At 40.2% G+C, this 17,813-nt stretch overlaps 2 protein-coding genes across 5 annotated transcripts in view; one reads left to right on the top strand and one right to left on the bottom strand.

Annotated features, from left to right (window-relative positions):
- The window catches only part of REC114 (REC114 meiotic recombination protein), a 105,071-nt gene extending 94,572 nt beyond the window's left edge, over nt 1-10,499 (top strand). The window contains exons 4-6 of the mRNA XM_017548066.2: nt 1,378-1,590; nt 6,743-6,829; nt 10,279-10,499. Coding sequence (XP_017403555.1) covers nt 1,378-1,590; nt 6,743-6,829; nt 10,279-10,443 — 465 coding nt within the window. The 3' untranslated portion in view covers nt 10,444-10,499. The remainder of the gene's footprint in view (nt 1-1,377; nt 1,591-6,742; nt 6,830-10,278) is intronic.
- A 37-nt stretch (nt 10,500-10,536) lies between these two features.
- Nucleotides 10,537-17,813, bottom strand: part of NPTN (neuroplastin) — a 72,837-nt gene continuing 65,560 nt past the window's right edge. For 2 of the 4 annotated variants that reach the window (XM_017548060.1, XM_017548064.1), the window contains 3 exons: nt 13,540-13,561; nt 12,439-12,512; nt 10,537-11,562 (listed from right to left, as the gene is read on the bottom strand). In XM_017548060.1, the coding sequence (XP_017403549.1) occupies nt 12,452-12,512; nt 13,540-13,561 (83 nt within the window). In that variant the 3' untranslated portion in view covers nt 10,537-11,562; nt 12,439-12,451. The remainder of the gene's footprint in view (nt 11,563-12,438; nt 12,513-13,539; nt 13,562-17,813) is intronic. The other 2 variants (XM_017548061.1, XM_017548065.1) reach the window with 1 other exon arrangement.

Raw genomic sequence — 17,813 nt, 5'->3', positions numbered from 1 at the left:
CGTGTATACCTATGTAACAAACCTGTACATTCTGCACATGTATCTCAGAACTTTATAATAAATATGTGTACCTATGTACACCATTAAAAAAATTAAATATACATATATACGAATGTTTGTATATATTATATACACAGATACATATGAATATTTTCATATTTTTTCCAATGTTGGACAAGATGCTAATGGATTACTTTCATATTCAGGGGAAACATTAAATGAATTAAAATAAGAGAACCAAATAGTGGCAGTAAAAAGGGGTAGTGGGTCTATTCTTCTAAACACGATAGTTTACCATTATCTTAGCCATGCCAAGAGTTTTCTATAATCTAAATAAATGGCTTTACATGATGGGTTTATTTAAATAGTGTAAACTGTGAACAGGAAAATCAAGGACTGTTTACTTATAGGAACTTACAGGATTTTGTTAACTGTAGTTAGAAGTGTTTTCAAGGTGGCAATGTGATATATACATTTCATGAGGGAAAATGTCACTGTGCTAAGCTTAGCATCTGCATTTCTTTACAGAAGAAACTGATGAAAGGCATACACTATATACAGTCCTGTTTCAAGAGGCTTTTATGTAGGTTGACTCCTCTAACCTAGGCAGAGTAGTAGACTAGAAAAATGGAAACTACTTCTAAAATGATTTTGTGTTGTTACAATCTAGACGTTTTTACACTTATAATCAAATAAGTTTGATGTAGTTGACAGACTTTAAAAAATTTTTAATTGCGTCTGTCCTACATTTGCTAATTTGCTGAGGGATGTGACTCATACTGCAAATTAAAGGCAGCCTTTCACCATGTATTTTGTATGGCAGTCTGGCCTTCTTAAGGATAAAGGGTGCTACAGATCATTAGCATGAGATCTATTAGCTTTGAGCATCTGCCTGTCCACTCTTCCCAGTGTTGCTTAAGCTCACTGCCTTGTTTGGTGTAGTATCTACCTGGTTTGACTTTATGTACTCAGTTTAGAAAAATTTTCTTGAGCAGGACTATGGTGTATTATTATCCTCACAGAGTTTTCACTTAAGGAATTAGAAGCTATGAAATCTTTATTCCAAAGCAAGATAAAACATTGATCTGCAGTCAGTATAGTGATCTTCCTTGTCTTTATGATAGGGGCTTTTCCACGTTTGCTGATGTCATTTCCCCAAGGGAAGTGAATTTTAGTACGATGAACAACTCCCAAAAGGGAGAAGAAAATGAATTACTGGCTTTTCTATCCCTGCCTCAATCAGTGAAGGTGACCGTTCCTTATCTATACCTCTTCCCCTGCCAAGCAAAGGAACCACTCACTAGAAGACCCCAAAGTTAATGAAGGTAAAGCGATATGACGAGGGTCTCACACCATAACTTTTGATTTGTCCGGTAGGACAAGAGTCGCCTGTTTCGAGTGCAGTTCAGTGGAGAGTCGAAGGAGCAGGCGCTGGGACACTGCTGCAGTTGTGTGCAAAAGCTGGCGCAATACATAATCATTCAGGAGCCTGATGGAAACATCCAGGAGCTGCAGCTGAATCCTGGCCCACCCCAGGCAAGTGAAAGTCAAGGGAAGGACTCTGCAAAGAGTGTCCCATGGCAGCATGGAGTAAGCAGGCGGATGTGTTGGCTGCATAGGAAACATGACAATGCAGTGCACAGTGAGTGGCCAAAATGACAGTGGAGTTTGTAGTTTAAAAAACATCTGCCAGGCAAGGTGGCTCACGCCTGTAGTCCCAGCACTTTGGAAGGCTGAGATGGGCTGATCATCTGAGGTTGGGAGTTCAAGACCAGCCTGACCAACATGGAGAAACCCTGTCTCTACTAAAAATAAAAAATTAGCCAGGTGTGGTGGTGCATGCCTGTAATCCCAGCTACTTGGGAGGCTGAGGCAGGAGAATTGCTTGAACCAGGGAGGCGGAGGTTGCAGTGAGCCAGGATCACGCCACTGCACTCCAGCCTGAACAACAAGAGCGAAACTCCGCCTAAAAAAAAAAAAAAAACTAATGTTGAGTGACTTTTTAAAATTGAGGTTGATACTACTTGTAGCTTCCTGTAATTTCAGAAATTAGGGAGGGAGGAGTTCCAGCTGCATTCTGGGTGTCACTGTAGAACAGTGGTTCTCAGTGTGGTCCATGAACCGCTCCCTGGGACTCTTCCAGGGGGCCCACAAGGTCAAAATTATTTTTCTTAATATTTTAAAGAAATAATGTCATTTGCCTTTTTCACTGTGTCAACATTTGCACTGATGAGACAAAAGCATCGAGTCAGGGTGCTGTCATCTCAGTACAGGTGAGGCAGTGGCGCCAGACGGCACTAGTAGTCACCGTCTTCCAGTCATTCACAGTAAGAACAAACTAATGAAATAAAGCAACCCTGCAGTCTGCAGTACTATGGTTGTCTCAAGGGAAAGCACCTGTGTGACATTTGTATTTTGAACTTGCCTCTTTTTTCATAAAATACCATCATTACGTGAGAGAACAACGGACTATGGTCATTCGGATTTGGGTATTTGGCAGGCATTTTCTCAGTCAGTGAAATGAACTATCACTTCAGGAAAACAACTGATAGTATTTATTGAAAATAATAAAATTTAAGCTTCCAAGTGAAAATTAGAATCTTGAAAAACTTGTATCAGCCATATAAGCTTCACAGCTTCCCAACCCAGAAGACTTTTCTACAGGTGCTATTAATAAATGTGATTTATTTTTTTATAAGTAATTACCTGATGAAATGTGTAATATTTGAAAGACAATATATTCAGTGAACCAGTATTGTCTAAATGACCAATGCCTGAATGCTACAAAACCATACATGGATAAAAGAGCTATTTAAAAGGGTAGGATAGGCTAATGGATTGTACAATCCATACAATATAGCAGTGTAGTAAGTTCATTGATAGGGTTTCAGATTTAACATTGCAACTAGCCTTTAAGCCACTCAGTTGTTGAGTTTTGGTGTTATATCAAGGAATATCCAGAGTTATCTGAACAAGCTATTCTAAAATACCTCTCCCTTCTCCATCTACAATTTGTGTGAGGCCAGATTTTCTTCATGTCTTTAACCAAAGCAACACATGACAGCAGACTGAATGCAGCAGCAGATGTAAGAATCTCGTCACCTTCTGTTAAACTAGGTAGTAAAGAGATTTGCAAAAATCATTACATTTTGTTTTAGAAAAGTTATTTTCCATAAAAATGTTTTAAATATTAAGGGGATTTATTTTTAATGAATATTTTTAAATTCCATGTTAATTTCTAATAAGATAAATGCCAGATAAATGCAACTCAAACAAAAGTTATTTGAAGGTCTCATAAGGGGTCTTGAGATATTGAGACTCATGACTATAGAATTTCTCCCAGAAATACGTGTTCTGCATTTCTTTGGCATAGCCCCAAATATTGTTGGAATAAGCATCTACCTCTGCTCTTTAGATGAGATTCTACTTTCAAGCTGGGTTTTGCATTTTCTCTGAGAAGTGATTTTCCAAACCTGGTTTTCCATTACTTCATCCTGTTAGTTTTCCTTAACCAAAACACCTCATATTTGCTGTTCTGTCACTCAGTTTCTTGTTAGTCATAATTTGTCTAAGGTGAACATAAATTTTCATTATTTATTATAAAAATCTTTTTCTTTAAGCAGGTGCTGCGTGATTTCCTCTTGAATGTATTTAGTTTGCCAAACAGATTTTGGTGTTTTGAGTTCTTTCCCTTTGTGAAGATGCCTTAATGCTGAAGCTGCTTGCCTCACAAAGGCAAGGATCTAGTTTCAAACAATAATGCTTCGTCAGTTCCTGCTATATTGTTTAAAAATCCCCTCCTTACAAATGGGTTGGAGTCATTATTATAAGGTATTTTATTGCTTATGACTCTTTGCCCTTTAGATTTTCATGTTTCAACTGCCCATTAGATTCAGATGATGTATGGTATACCCAGTGCATGGAGTGTCACAAAAACCTGAGTCCCAGAATTTGGGAACTCAGTCTGAAATTCCTTATAAAAGTAAAGAAGTCACATCAGGCTAGAACCTCATCAGGCTACATAATTATCTATGTATTACAAATGCAAATAAATTGAAGTTGTAACATGCAGTAACAAATGCTGGATGAGTTGTGAGCGACAGCCCCAGACGAAGGCTCCAGCTCTCTGATGTTAAAGGCTGGTCTCAAGTGTCTAGGTAGAAATACCTGGGGAGTGGTTAGGAAACTTTCATGCCTTTCTTGCTTCTGTTTTCAGGGACTCTTCTGAACTGTAATTTGGTGATTTGACTAAATAAGATAGCATGATGTGGAAAGACCACAGGCTTTGGGATCAAAATGGATCTAGGTTAGAATCCTGGCCCTATTTCTTAGTAGCTGTGTAATTTCATGCAAGCCATTTAGCCCCATCTGTAAAATGGTGAGATTAAAATGCTGCATGGAAAGCACCCAGTACAATCCTGGCAAATATAATCTAAATAACAAAATCCATCATTACTGTTATTGCCAGCACTGTTACCCTTTCAGATGTGCCTTCCCTTGCAAATGAAGAAATCCGCATCCTGGTCAATTAGCAAGAATCAGAACCTCCAGAGCCAAGAGAGGGCATAAGACAGTGTCTGAAGCTGCAGAACAGACAAAGCCATTGGATTAAATTCCACCAGGATGCAGACATTGTGAGGCACCACCTAGAATATTCTAGTCTTCCTAATGACAAAACATTCCCAGGTTTGCTCTTAACTACCGTTGTACAAATTTAGTAGCATGTGCTCTTTCTCAGCATTCGTCTTAAGAGTTGCAAGCCACGGTCACGTTCTGGTCATTCTGCTGCTTTCTTATATTCAGGTGTGTCATTTTTGTTAATACCTATATAGTTTTTAGTATAAAATAGTTGTTTCCTTCTTTGCAAATAGAGATAATTCTATGTCTATTTCAAGTTCTTGAGTCATTTCTTGGCTCACGTTTTGACTTTTGCTTTCCCTCAGCCTTGTAATTTTGTTAATTGTGGCTTAACCAGGCATTTCTCAACCTTAGCATTTCAAAGGCAACCAGCCTACCCCAGGGAGGAGTACGGGAAAGACAGGAGAGAGGATGGCAGTTCCTATGTGAACTCTTCCCTGTTAGCACAAGAAGTCCAGAAGAAAGTAGCTAGGGGACTCCAGACCCTTCCATCTCTATGCTGTTGCAGGGTGGACCATCTAATCCTAGAGTCCGCTAGCCTCAGGTGCTGCAGTTCCACTTGGCTATTTTTTACAATGTGTCTGGCAGACAATTTTGGTTGACATCTTTCACAGTTCTTTGTGTGAGGTGAATTGATATGTATCCTAGGGAAGCATGAAATGTCATAGCTGAAGAAACATTAGGCACTGGAGTCTGCCTTGTTTTTACAGGTGAGGAAACTGAAGAAACAGCAGAGAAATGGGGCTTGTCTAAGGCTCCTGATTATAGAGTCCACTGGCCATTTTGCTCATTTTCTTGATTGGTTTTCTTGTCTTTGTTCTTTCTTTCCTCAGTGTATATCCACACCTCCTTTTCTGTTGTTGTTTGATGCTTCCAGGTCTGGTTTTCTGCTACCTACTGACTAGCAACCACCAGCTTCTCTGTAGGACAGAAGGCAGAATTTACCATCTCCTGCCTTCTGGTAGTCAGACATGTTGGTGATGGACAGAGGTGCCCTCCAAAGAGTGCCCTGTTTTCTCCCTGTATTGCACCAGCAGCTCATACCTAGTGCAGGAGCACCACTGCTTGTCTGGAGATTAGCACTGCAGCAGCCTCAGGTACCCAAAGCATAGTGGGGCTGCAGACGTGTGGCTAGGAAGGGAGGGAGGTAGGCCCTTCATGCCTCCAGGGCTCCTGCACCCCTTGTTCATTCCATTTGCTCATATCCTACCCAAGAACAACCTGTTACCATAGATTCTCTCCAGAGAGCATGGACCTTGGAGAATCCCTGTGCTTCCTGCTTAGCATACAGCCTTCCAGTTTACCCACTTCTCTGGGAACCTTAAGCGTTTACATACCCGTTGATTCCAGCACTTCCTGAGTTGCAAGATAATCATGGTTTTACTTGTTAAGTTCTTACTAGACCGTGGGCTTCTAGAGGGCAGGACTCTGTCTTTTGTAGCTCCCATCCCTGTACCACCCCAGTGTCTAGTATGTAGGAGGCATAAACAGTGTTTGAAAGAAGATATCTGTAAGTTCTACTTACAGAACTCATTCCTTCAGAATATCTAAAATTTTTTTAATCCAGTTTTATTGAAATCAGTTGTCTTAAAATTATAGAGGATTTCCCCCTTAAAATTATAGAGGTTTTCTCCCATTTTGCATTTCTGCAATGAACATGTATTACTTGAGTAATAATTTTTAGAAGGTGACAGATCATCATCTAAGCTGGGGCCCGTCCACTGCATGCAGGCTGCCATGGTAACAGCACCTGTTTCTGGGGATACCCACTCTTCCAGGGTCCACATGTGGTCCTGAACCCTAGAGGCTGGGCCTCTTATAACAGAAGAATGCCTCAGTGTCTGACAGGAAGAAGCACTAACAGCCTGCCAGACACTGAGGAACACCAAATAGAGGCCAGGAGCTGCAAATTTAAACTCAGTACTTCTGCTGTGGTAACTCAAGTAACCCTCTGTTTAAACCAGGACAGACCTATGCTGACAACCATTTTTACCACTCTTAGTGGTATTTTCTTTGAACATGAATGCATATTTCTGCTTTAATGGCCTATGGTATTTAAGATTACATTCAGCTAGTCTCCTTACTGTATGTTGTTTTATTCCAGTCCCACCAGCACTCAGAACAGCAGGTGTGTGTAAAGGCGGGCACAGGCACTCCAGACGGAAGGACCTCACTGACAAAGTTAGCTCAGGTAGAACTTATTTCTGTGTTCAATTTTCTTGTCATGAAAAACAGTGACCCCTAAGAATCTGTATGCCTTTGTTCACTCCTTTGTTTTAGAAGAGAAACCTGAAGCGTTACTCTAAAAGATGATAAAGACAGAGATAGGCCATTTTCTTCTACCCCTTGCTGAATGAGTTTTATTACAGTAAGTTGTGAGATGAGACATGATGGCTGCAGGCACACAGTCAAGGTCTACCCTCCTAAGGGAGTAAAAAGAGGAAGAATGGTTGACTGTCCAAGACAGAAAATTTAATCACCACTTTCCCAAAAAGAATAAATGGAGGACTTCATTGCAATTTTGGAAATGATATTTGGGAACTATTTTAAGACAAATACCAAAATGAATGTGGATTCAGATCTACAACGATTTCTTTTTGGGCAAATTGTTAGTGTTCAGCTAAGGATGTGTAGAAACCCCGGAGGGTTCAACTGTTACCACAGACGTGCTTTCAGATAGCCCCTTGCCCCCTGCCAGAAAAAACTTCAAACCTTGGTTGGGTGATGTCCACCCTCCTGGGAGCTCTGCAAGGACTTTGTGTCCCCCTCACTGCATTCCTCATTGCACGTGTTCAAGTCAGCAACTTATTTCCACAGAATTCTGTGTGAAGTTCATCAGTATTCAAGTATGAATTTAATTTTATCTATTTTTTTTGAGGTAGGGTCTTACTGTGTTGCCCAGGCTGGAGTGCAGTGGCATGATCTCGGCTCACTGCAACCTCTGTCTCCCAGGTTCAAGCGATTCTCCTGCCTCAGCCACCCAAGTAGCTGGGATTACAGGCACATGCCACCATGCCCAGCTAATTTTTGATTTTTAGTGGAGATGAGGTTTCACCATGTTGGCCAGGCTGGTCTCAAAGTCCTGATCTCAAGTGATCCCCCCACCTCAGACTCCCAAACTGTTAGGATTACAGGTGCATGCGAGCCACTATGCCTGGCCGAATTTTCTTTTAATCCATCTGCTAAACTGTATGTAATCAGTAGTGCCAGAAAGTCTTAGGAAGACTAAGAATAAATTAACAAATTAAGAGGGCTATTTGTCCATCAGCAGGACAGACTGAATAAAGCCCATATTTGCATTGGGGTTTAGGGTCTAATTGAATCGGAGAAGCTGAGGAAAATCGAGCTGTAATAAAACAATAAGCAAGGCAGGGTGTGATGTTCTTATTTAGGGAATACCAATTGCTATAAAAGGTATACCTTTGCCAAGTTTATTTACATAGTATGGAAGAACCATATACAAATGAGAAAAATCACGAAGCTTGGAGCTCACATGTATTGCTTGTTTGCTCTTATCTTTTAGACATGTCATTCTATGTAAGTTGGTAAAACTTTCTGGAAGGCAATTTAGCAGTAATATCAAATTTAATATGTTATCTATAATTTCATTTAAACTACACAAATATACATATAAATATGTACATCTCACTTGTAAGAAATTGGAAACAACATAAATGTTCATTTAATAGGATATTAAGTGTGGTATAACCATAGCTAGCATAAAAATCCAGTTAATAAAAGGGATATAGGCCAGGCATGGTGCCAGTCCCAAGCACTCTGGGGGACCAAAGCAGGAGGATCACTTAAGGCCAGGAGTTCAAGACCAGCCTGGCCTAACATAGTGAGACCCTATCTCTAAAAATAAACAAATGCTGCATATCCCTATCTGTTGACATGGAAACATATTCATAATACATTGAGCTTTTTAAAAACGAGGATACAAGACTATGATTTTGTTTCTGTAATAAATACACTAAGTTTGGAAGGACATACACTAATATGTTAACAGTGGCTCTCACTGGAGAACAGAGGTCCATGTTACTTTCACTTTCTTCTTTATACCTTTAGGCAGAGTGTGAAAAGCTAATCTGATACTTGCTTTTAGAAAAGAAAACTTTGGTTACAGATAGTTCCCAGAGAAATGTCAGTCAGTACTTACACACTAAACCATGCTATCCACAGAAAGGGAATAAAACCACCTACCTCATAGAATTAATGTGAGGAGTCGGTAAGATGACTGAGTCAGTGCACCAAAGTGAGTGGACCACAAAGAACCGGAGCCCATCATCGCCATGTGGGACTGGATCCCAGTGTTGCCACATCTTCCAAATTGTCAGGATTTTTATTTGAACTTTCCTAATATTTAAATGTTGGCAGCTTATTCAACTAGTTTTAAAACACTGCAGGTTACCAAAGAAAACATACAGATGGCAAATAAGCATGTGAAAAGATGCTCAACGTTACTAATCATTAGGCAAATGCAAATTAAAACCACAATGAAACATCCTGCCAACTTATTAGAATGCCTAAAATTAAAAACAAAAACAAAAACTGCCAATACCAAATCCTGGATGGGTGAGCAACCAGAACTCTCCTATACGCTGCTAGCGGAATGTAAATGGGACAGCCACCAGAGATGACAGTTTGGCAGTTTCTTACAAAGGTAAATATACACTGACCACATGACCCCATCCCAGGTATTTACTGAAGTGAAATGAAAACCTGTGTTCACACAAAAACCTGTAAGTGAATGTTTAAAGCACTTTTATTCATCATTGCAAAAAAATAAAACCACCCAAATGTGCTTCAGCTGGAGGACAGATAACCAAACTCTGGACCATCCATGCAATGTGGTACTTACTCGGCAATAAAAATGAACTACTGATATACTCAACATCATGGATTAATCTCAGATTTATCCATCATGCTAAGTGTCAGAAGCCAGATTCAACAGAGTATTACGATTTCATTTCTATGACATTCTGGAAAACGCAAAACTATATGGAGAAGAGCTCAATGGTTGCCAATGGTTAAGGGTTTGACGGCAATGATTAGCATAAGGGTCAGGGAATTTTTTTGGGAAGTGAAAGAAATGTTCTGTATTTTTATTGTGGTGATAGTTACATGACTATTTGTCATCAACTCACTGACGGCCAGAATGAGATGCATGTGAACTAATGTTGTCCTTTGGGCAGTCTGTGACCTCTCTTTCTTTCAGAATGCAGGTGGCACATAGTAGACTCCTCACATCCACTCTGCCACCTATGCTGTGGGGAAGATGAACTAAGTCAGTGGAGCTTAGTTCATGGATAGGTTTCTTTCCAATCCACAGCTTATCAGCACAGTATTCTTCATTAAAGTAGAATGTCAACTTTGCAAATCATTTCATCAGTACATTTGAAATCCTTTCCTTAAGGCAACAATTATTTCGCATGCTATGTGTATTCAGAAAACGTATTAAAAGACAAAATTATAAATGTAATAGTAAAACTGTGTAAAGAAAGCCTGTAAAGCTAATTAACGCTAATTTTTTCGTGTGTAGTTCCCTAATTTTTCCTGAAAGCACTATTTGTCTGTGTTCTGTTAGCCAGGCATTGCTTTCACCTGTAATCTGTAACTGTTTTTCTGGTATCCCTACAGACACTTCTGGCCTCCGAGGAGCTGCCCCGTGTCTATGAACAATCTGCATGGGGTGCAGAAGAATTAGGCCCCTTCCTCCATCTGTGCCTCATGGATCAGAATTTCCCAGCATTTGTGGAAGAGGTAGAAAAGGAACTTAAAAAGCTGGCGGGGTTGAGAAATTAATTCTCTGTATACATATAATTAATGAACTTCAAAGTATTGAATGCTTCCTCCTAAAATTAAAGAAGATATTAGAATAAAGAGTATTATTCCAAACACCTTTTATCAATGTTTTATTTTTAAAAACAGGTGAATCCACTTTTTTATACATCATTGCACTTCAATAATTACACAAAACACAAGTACATGCATTTACAGTTACGCACCGCATAAGAACCCTGTTAGGTTATAAAATCTACCAACCATCAACCAGTAAATCAATGTGAAAAAATACAGTGTCAAACCAAAAAGTATAACTAGAGTTGCATAGAATATCACCATGCTATAACATTTCAAGGTCATTGAAAACAAAAGAAAAATTATAAAAGTTTGCCTTGATTGAATGTACAAGAATAAGGTTCAACACATCAGTGCAAAAGGATTTATGAATTTACATGACTTAACAAAAGAAAAGATCATCACTTAAAAAGCAATCATACGTATATACTGCAATTCATCATACCCATTCAGTGGACTGTTCCAGCTTATTAAAGTCACAGGTTAAGCCCTTAAAAATTATAGATTTGTTTATATTCCTCATCTTTATGTACCAGAACTGCACAATTTCCTCATCTGACAACATACAATAAGGAATGAATATCAGCAGCTTAAAAATGAAACAAGCATTTACTTTATTTTGGATTTCTCCCACCCCCAAAAATATAAATATATATATATATTTATATACTGTATATATCTGTAGGTTTTGCTGTACTTTACAAAAATGTATCACTAGATGGCAGCAGTGCATTTTAGAGCTTTGCCAATTTAACAGCTGCATTAAGTAAAAAATGGCGCATGCATGATCTGATCCTCAGAGGACCTTTTCACTTCTATTTAAATATTTTAACAAAGGAAAAAAAGCAACATTCACAGCACATCAAGCCCAAAACAGTTTACACCTTCTACACTGAAGCATTGTTTAAAATGTACCTGGCTAGGTCACCCTTACAGGAGAGGCTAAATAAGGCATGCTTTAGACAGTCATTGTGGTGTTGCTCACTTGAAAGGGGAGAGAACCAAAGAGGTCCAAGCAGAAAATTTAGCAGGTCATGTTGCCACCAGTTTCAGGAACCTAAAGTTCTGTAAAGAAAGATATATTTGGAAATTAAAAGGGAATATGCACTGTCACTCAGAACTACACCATGTGCTACATAAAATAAAGCTTTGGTTCCAACAGCATGCTTTGGGATGTGGTGTGAAATTCTGATCTCCATGTGCCTAACAAGATGATGTTCTGGCCTTGCTGCTGCTGCCTGGCCACCATTCTTGTCTTGCCCCCAGATGTAAGGTCAGACTAGTAGACCTATGGGAATAATCCACCTAAGAAGGTGACAATTTAATTTTCACCTCTTTGTAAAGATATAATAGTAGCAAAAAGTATTTATGTTAAAACATCATGTCTTCTGAAATGGCATTCATGTAAATACGTGACAAATGCAGCTGATGGCTAGGTACGGGGCTCACGCCTGTAATCCCAGAACTTTTGGGAGGCTGAGGCAGACGGATCACTTGAGGTCAGGTGTTCAAGACCACCCTAGCCAACATGATGAAACCCTGTCTCTATTAAAAATGCAAAATTTAGCTTTGCATGGTAGCGGGCACCTGTAATCCCAGCTACTCGGGAGGCTGAGGCAGAAGAATCTCTTGAACCCAAGAGGCGGAGGCTACAGTGAGGCAAGATCACACCACTGCACTCCAGCCTGGGTGACAGAGTGAGACTCCATCTCAACAATAACAAAAAAAAGAAAAAACACACAAAAACCAATGCAGCTGCAAAATGTTCCTTTCCAGTCACTAAACTGGGCAGACTGATCTGGCTCTATCAGTATCAGCTGCTCTAAAATGAACTAAAAGATCTTACAACATAACACAATTACTGAAGAATTTGTAACAAGGTCAACAGAGGACATTCATTTGAATATAATTTTTAAAACTGCTAAAGGCGGCCATACTTACATTGTAAGCAGTATTAATTTGTGTTTCTCTGGCGCAAGTTTTTATCTTTGTGATTGTTGGTAGAGTTGGTTTTCCTTTGGAGGAAAAATTGTATTACATGAGTTAAACTTGGTCAATAACAACTTTTGAAAGTATAACACATGGAAATACAGGGACTCTTTCACTTACTACAAAACACACCCCTGGTATAGTGAGAAATTTCGTGGTACAACATGAGTCCATAAAAAACATTCCTTAAGTAGCCACAGGGTGAGTATACCTCATCTGAAATTCTTGGGATCAGAAATGTTTCAGATTTTTAGTTTTTTTCAGATTTTGGAATATTTGCATTATACTTACCAGTTCCGCATCACTAATCTGAAAATCCAAAATCCAAAATGCTCCAATGAGCATTTCCTCTGAGCATCATGTCAGCACACAAAAACCTTTGGATTTTGGAGCATTTCAGATTATGGATTTTGGTAGGAGGCATACTCAACCTGTATATACCTCATTTTATCCTCCTTTTTACTCCCAAGCCAGAAAAAAAAAAAAAAGTTTGAAAAACTTTTCTCCACTGAACACAACACAACTGTCCCTTCTTAACTGATAAAAGATAATCATAAGGTGGCAGTGCTGGGCCCTCTGGTACTTAACAAATTTGGGTGCTGTCTGCCTGCCTCTCACTCTTTAGTCCAACTCTAGTGGATTCTGCCAATCTGGATTGCTTCCATGTCTGCAGTACTCTCTTGGATACCAGCAATTGTTAATGGAGCTAGACAGTTTATCCAGGTTACAGCCCAGCTTCAAATTAATATTGACAAAACTGGAAGCCTCGGATATACTGGTCATTTCCGCCACATTTTAAGCACATAGAATATGCAAAATTTGAATAGAACAAATTTTGCATGGTATTCCACTTTGTATGGCCACTGAAGAAGAGACCGCATAGCCTATCCCGGGAATCAAATGGTCTTTAGTCAGATCTGTGTCAGGCTAAGAAATCTACACCGCAACCTTCATTTCCACTCACTGTCTTCCCCTCCAATCTTAGCTGCTCTATTTGATTAAACTGCAAATAGAACATGATTCAATTGAATCAGTGTCCAATACAGTACTTACATTGGTCCAGCTGGTTCATCGTCTGTATGGCGTTCAGGTTTTTGATAATCCATGAGAGAGAAGAGAAGAAAGGAGAAAACTGTTAGATTCTGCATAAGGATTAACAGAACAGCAAACTGCAAGTGGCAATCATGGCTACTCACAGCATTTATTAAAGGCCATTCCATCTGGAGGTGCAAAACACTCATGGAGTTATTATTTCTAGATTCAAGTTTAAATGGCAGGTATGTTGTTTCAATGGTTTTAGTTAACACTTTGAATGCTTGTCATGAAAAACTGCAACTGTAGCGGACAGATAGGCTGCAACATTGTTATACTCATCTTGTCCCCAAGTTCCAGTGGTTCACTCTTAAATAGATGAGAAGACAAACCAACATTTCAGTTGTAAAATCCTGCTGTTTGTTTTCTTGTGAATGCATGCAGTTTTGGCTCAATCCTGCAATGTGAATGGATGTGTACATTCTGTACATTTAGCCACACATCCTCACTTCCCCAAAGGGCACTCTGTTTTTCTTGCTGGTTTTTTGTTTTGTTCTGCTTTGTAATCATTAGGAGAGTCTTTAGTCTGGAGAATGAGATTGAGGAAGAGGCAACCACAATAGTTCAACCTAAATTGGGTCAGCCATGCTGGGCTATGCCAGCAACAAGTGTATGTATACCAGAGGATGTTCTGTGACACACCAAGGAAAGCTGAACAGTGGTGACATCCCTCTAGAAAAGACTTCAGAAAGACAGGCTCACTCTTGTGCCCTGGCCAAACTCAGAAGCCAAACCCAGGGGAGCCATGAGATAACTTTTTTAAAATAAAAAAGCTGACATTATATGAGTTTAAGCCTTCTTAAATTGAGACTTTATGATTCTGATTTATAAGTCTTTCGTGTTTCAACTAAGTGCAACTTGATCCTCTTTAAGCAAAGATATACATTCACAGAAAGAATGTTTTAGAGAGACCCACAAAGGGGAGGAACAAGTAAGTGCTCTTAGTTTGTTTTTATTATACAAAAGTCAGGTAGACTAAATGATTCAGAACAGTTTGATTTCACTGAAGGCTTCTAGAAAAACTCTCAGCAGGATTCCACAAGGGGGCTTGGTGCACATGAAGCAGTTATGGAGATTACAGTCTCAGTGTAGGCATCTGCAGGAGCACACGTCGGGAGTAATGTCTGTCAGAGGGAGACATTGCTCCACCTGTTCCTTCGAGGCAACGGAGAGGCAAAGCCACCGCCAGCACACACAGTGACTGGAGCAAAAAAGGATTTCAAAAAAAAGAACTAACCACAAACCAATGACTCATCAGCCAAAACAATAGGCTAGCGACACACTAGTGTCCACAGGAGTCCACTACTAACAACAGTATACACTATCAAACAGGAACAGAGAACAAACTAAGACTTAAGGACACCCAAGACATCTGTGTGCTGTGTATGCAGTGGAGAGATACAAAGACATACCAGGTACTAAGACACACAAGCCCAGCCTAAATTCTCCCTTCACAACATCCTAATGCTCAGCATCCCGGCCAAGCCAGCTCAGCTACATGCTAGGAACTAAGCACTCAGGGGATTTAAATGAAAGGACATAGGAGCAAACTTGGAATGTTTTTAGTGCTCTGGCTGTGCACTTGAAAACAGAAAATTCTAATGCAAGATAGCCGAATCAAGAATACACCAATCTACTCCCAAATTTAAAATAAAAAGCAGGGGAGGGAGAATCGCAATAGCCAGGCTAATCTTTTCAAAGCATAACATTGTAGGCACCAACCCAAGCACCTCACACCACGGGCTTTTTTCCTTTTGGAGTGGGGGTTTCCCTGGTGTCTGATTAGTAATGTCACTTTCCAGCCCAACAAGCTGGTAACATGCAAAGGGCTGCATGGAGGTGTTTCAGCGACAGTGCCTCTGGCGTAGCTGCCATGCCTGCAAGTGGGAGCAGCTGATTCACAAGGGGGCAAAATCCCAGGAGCCCCCTTCATCTGTCTCCCCAAATCCACTTTCACACTGACAAACAAACAAAAGCACCTCATGTCTCCCCACTCTGTTGGACTGAATCACTATCTGCAGCACCACTCTCCCCTACAGGTCAGACAAAAAAAACGACTTGACCCCTAACAGGGAAGTCAAGGGAGAGGGAAAGAACAGAATTACAGAAAAAAGATACAAAAATCAAAGTAAATGAGAAGTAAACAGCAAACTCAAATCCAAATTAGTTGTGAAAGTGAATGAAGTAAACTTGAAGAAAAGTGTTAACATTATGAACTGTGCATCGTATAGACTGAAGCGGAGATTAAACAAACTCCAAAAGCATGCATATCGCTCACTTACCACCATGTTTTAAGGGTTTGATGCAATTGAGGGGGGAAAAAAAAGAAGTCATAGTAACCGACAAATATCAACATACCCCAAACCCTCAGGCCAAAAGAGAGCCAGCTTAAACAATGACTGTTCTCTCCACCTCAATGTTACAGCCACTGGCTAGATGAGAGGAGGAGGACTGGGGGGAGAATGGAAACAAGATGCTCTGGAATCCACCTTCTGAGAGTCAAGCTCCTGGTGGAGCTGTAGCACACACGGATTTATCTGCATGTTCCGTCTTCCCAACAGAACGGGGACTCCAGCCCTCGCTCCCCTACATCTGCCTCATCGTCTAGAAGGGGTGCTCTGCAATGTCTAGTAAATAAGGGATTGCCTAATACAGTATCACCTCCAAAAAGATGGCTTTAAAGGCCGAATAATGAAGAGTTGACTCTCTGGTCAAAGGTCCTTTGTCACTGCATTCATCTCACTAGAAGGTTTCATGGTTTCTAAATCCACCTAATTTTGCCTGACCTTAGCAGGTTAGCATGAAGCCTAAGATACTAACAGTTACTTCCTATTTCCTTCCTTGTTTGGTCCTATTGCATTTTCTCCATAAGGTAACTTGTTACTGACTCAGATGGCCCCTAGTTAACAGACTAGACACTAAATGTGTGTTTTGGGTGTCGTTTTAAAAGTCACATTTCTTTTCCAATATCCCTCGCCTGTACAAATTTTCATATGCTACCAAATGTTTTGACTAACAAATAGATTTTGGGACATTAGAAACAGCTCTTCTTTTTTTTTAATTTGAGATGGAGTCTCCCTCTGTTGCCCAGGCTGGAGTGCAATGGCACGATCTAAGCTCACTGCAACCTCGGCCTCCTGGGTTCAAGCAATTCTGGCTCAGCCTCCTGAGTAGCTGGGATTATAGGTGTATACTAATGCCCGACTAATTTTTGTATTTTTAGTAGAGATGGGGTTTCACCATGTTGGCCAGGCTGGTCTCGAACTCCTGACCTCAGGTGATCCACCTGCCTCGGCCTCCCAAAGTGCTGGGATTGCAGGCATGAGCCACTGCACCTGGCTAGAACAGCTCTTCATTCTTAAGTATCTAAAAGAGCTTGGATATATCAGAACCACTAAAAATGGCCCCCAAAAAAGTTCAGTGAGTCTGAAATGAACCATAGGTGTATCCTGATAATAAAGTGCCTATTTGGCAGAGAGAAAGTATGCCAGGCCTATTAAAAAAATTCCCATTTTCCTAATGGCATAAAAAATCCAGTACAGAGCCACAGATGGTTATCTGACAGGTAAACACTTCTCACCTCTAACACTCCCCAGTTTGTGTCAGATATAATGTACCTTCTTGTTTATTCCAAAAAGGGGTGTTTGTATATATCACATGAAAATATGAGGAGGAGCACATGGGAAGAAAGCAGGCAGGTGAGTCTGTCCTTCCTATGAACTGCACAGGAGTTGAGCGGAACTGGCTAAAGAAGGAAAAGGCAGAGAAGAAGGAAAACTCACCAAAGAACTATCAACTTTTTCTTTTGTTTAATGGTTACTTCCAGGAAAGGAGAAGAAAGGCAGGGAGGGGTGGAAGCAGGGAGGAGTTTGAGAGAAAAAGACAGAGGAGAAAGAAAGAATGGAAATGTTGGGGCAAGGGAAGGGTGTGAGGATGGAGAGTGGAGCCTGGCCCACCCTGGCTGTCAGGAAGGGAAGAAGAGAAGGCAAACATTGTGATCACTCCAGCATCTCAGATTTTTCACCCCAATTCAACAACAACCAAGTCAACGCTGCTTTCATTACAATATTCTCCGAAGAGACAGGAGCAAGGGGGTTTTACCTTGCACTTACCCTGCCGTCATCTCTTTGACAGGTAGGATTCATTCACTGTCTATAATAACTTAGTTTAAAAGAGGTATTTTCCCTCTAGGAAGCTGTTCAGATTTGCTGGCCACAGATGTCTCCTATAACAAA

The sequence above is a fragment of the Cebus imitator genome, unplaced genomic scaffold (genome assembly GCF_001604975.1).
Source record: "Cebus imitator isolate Cc_AM_T3 unplaced genomic scaffold, Cebus_imitator-1.0 Scaffold203, whole genome shotgun sequence".
Taxonomy (NCBI): Eukaryota; Metazoa; Chordata; class Mammalia; order Primates; family Cebidae; genus Cebus; species Cebus imitator.
This window is presented reverse-complemented; position numbering and strand designations above follow the sequence as displayed.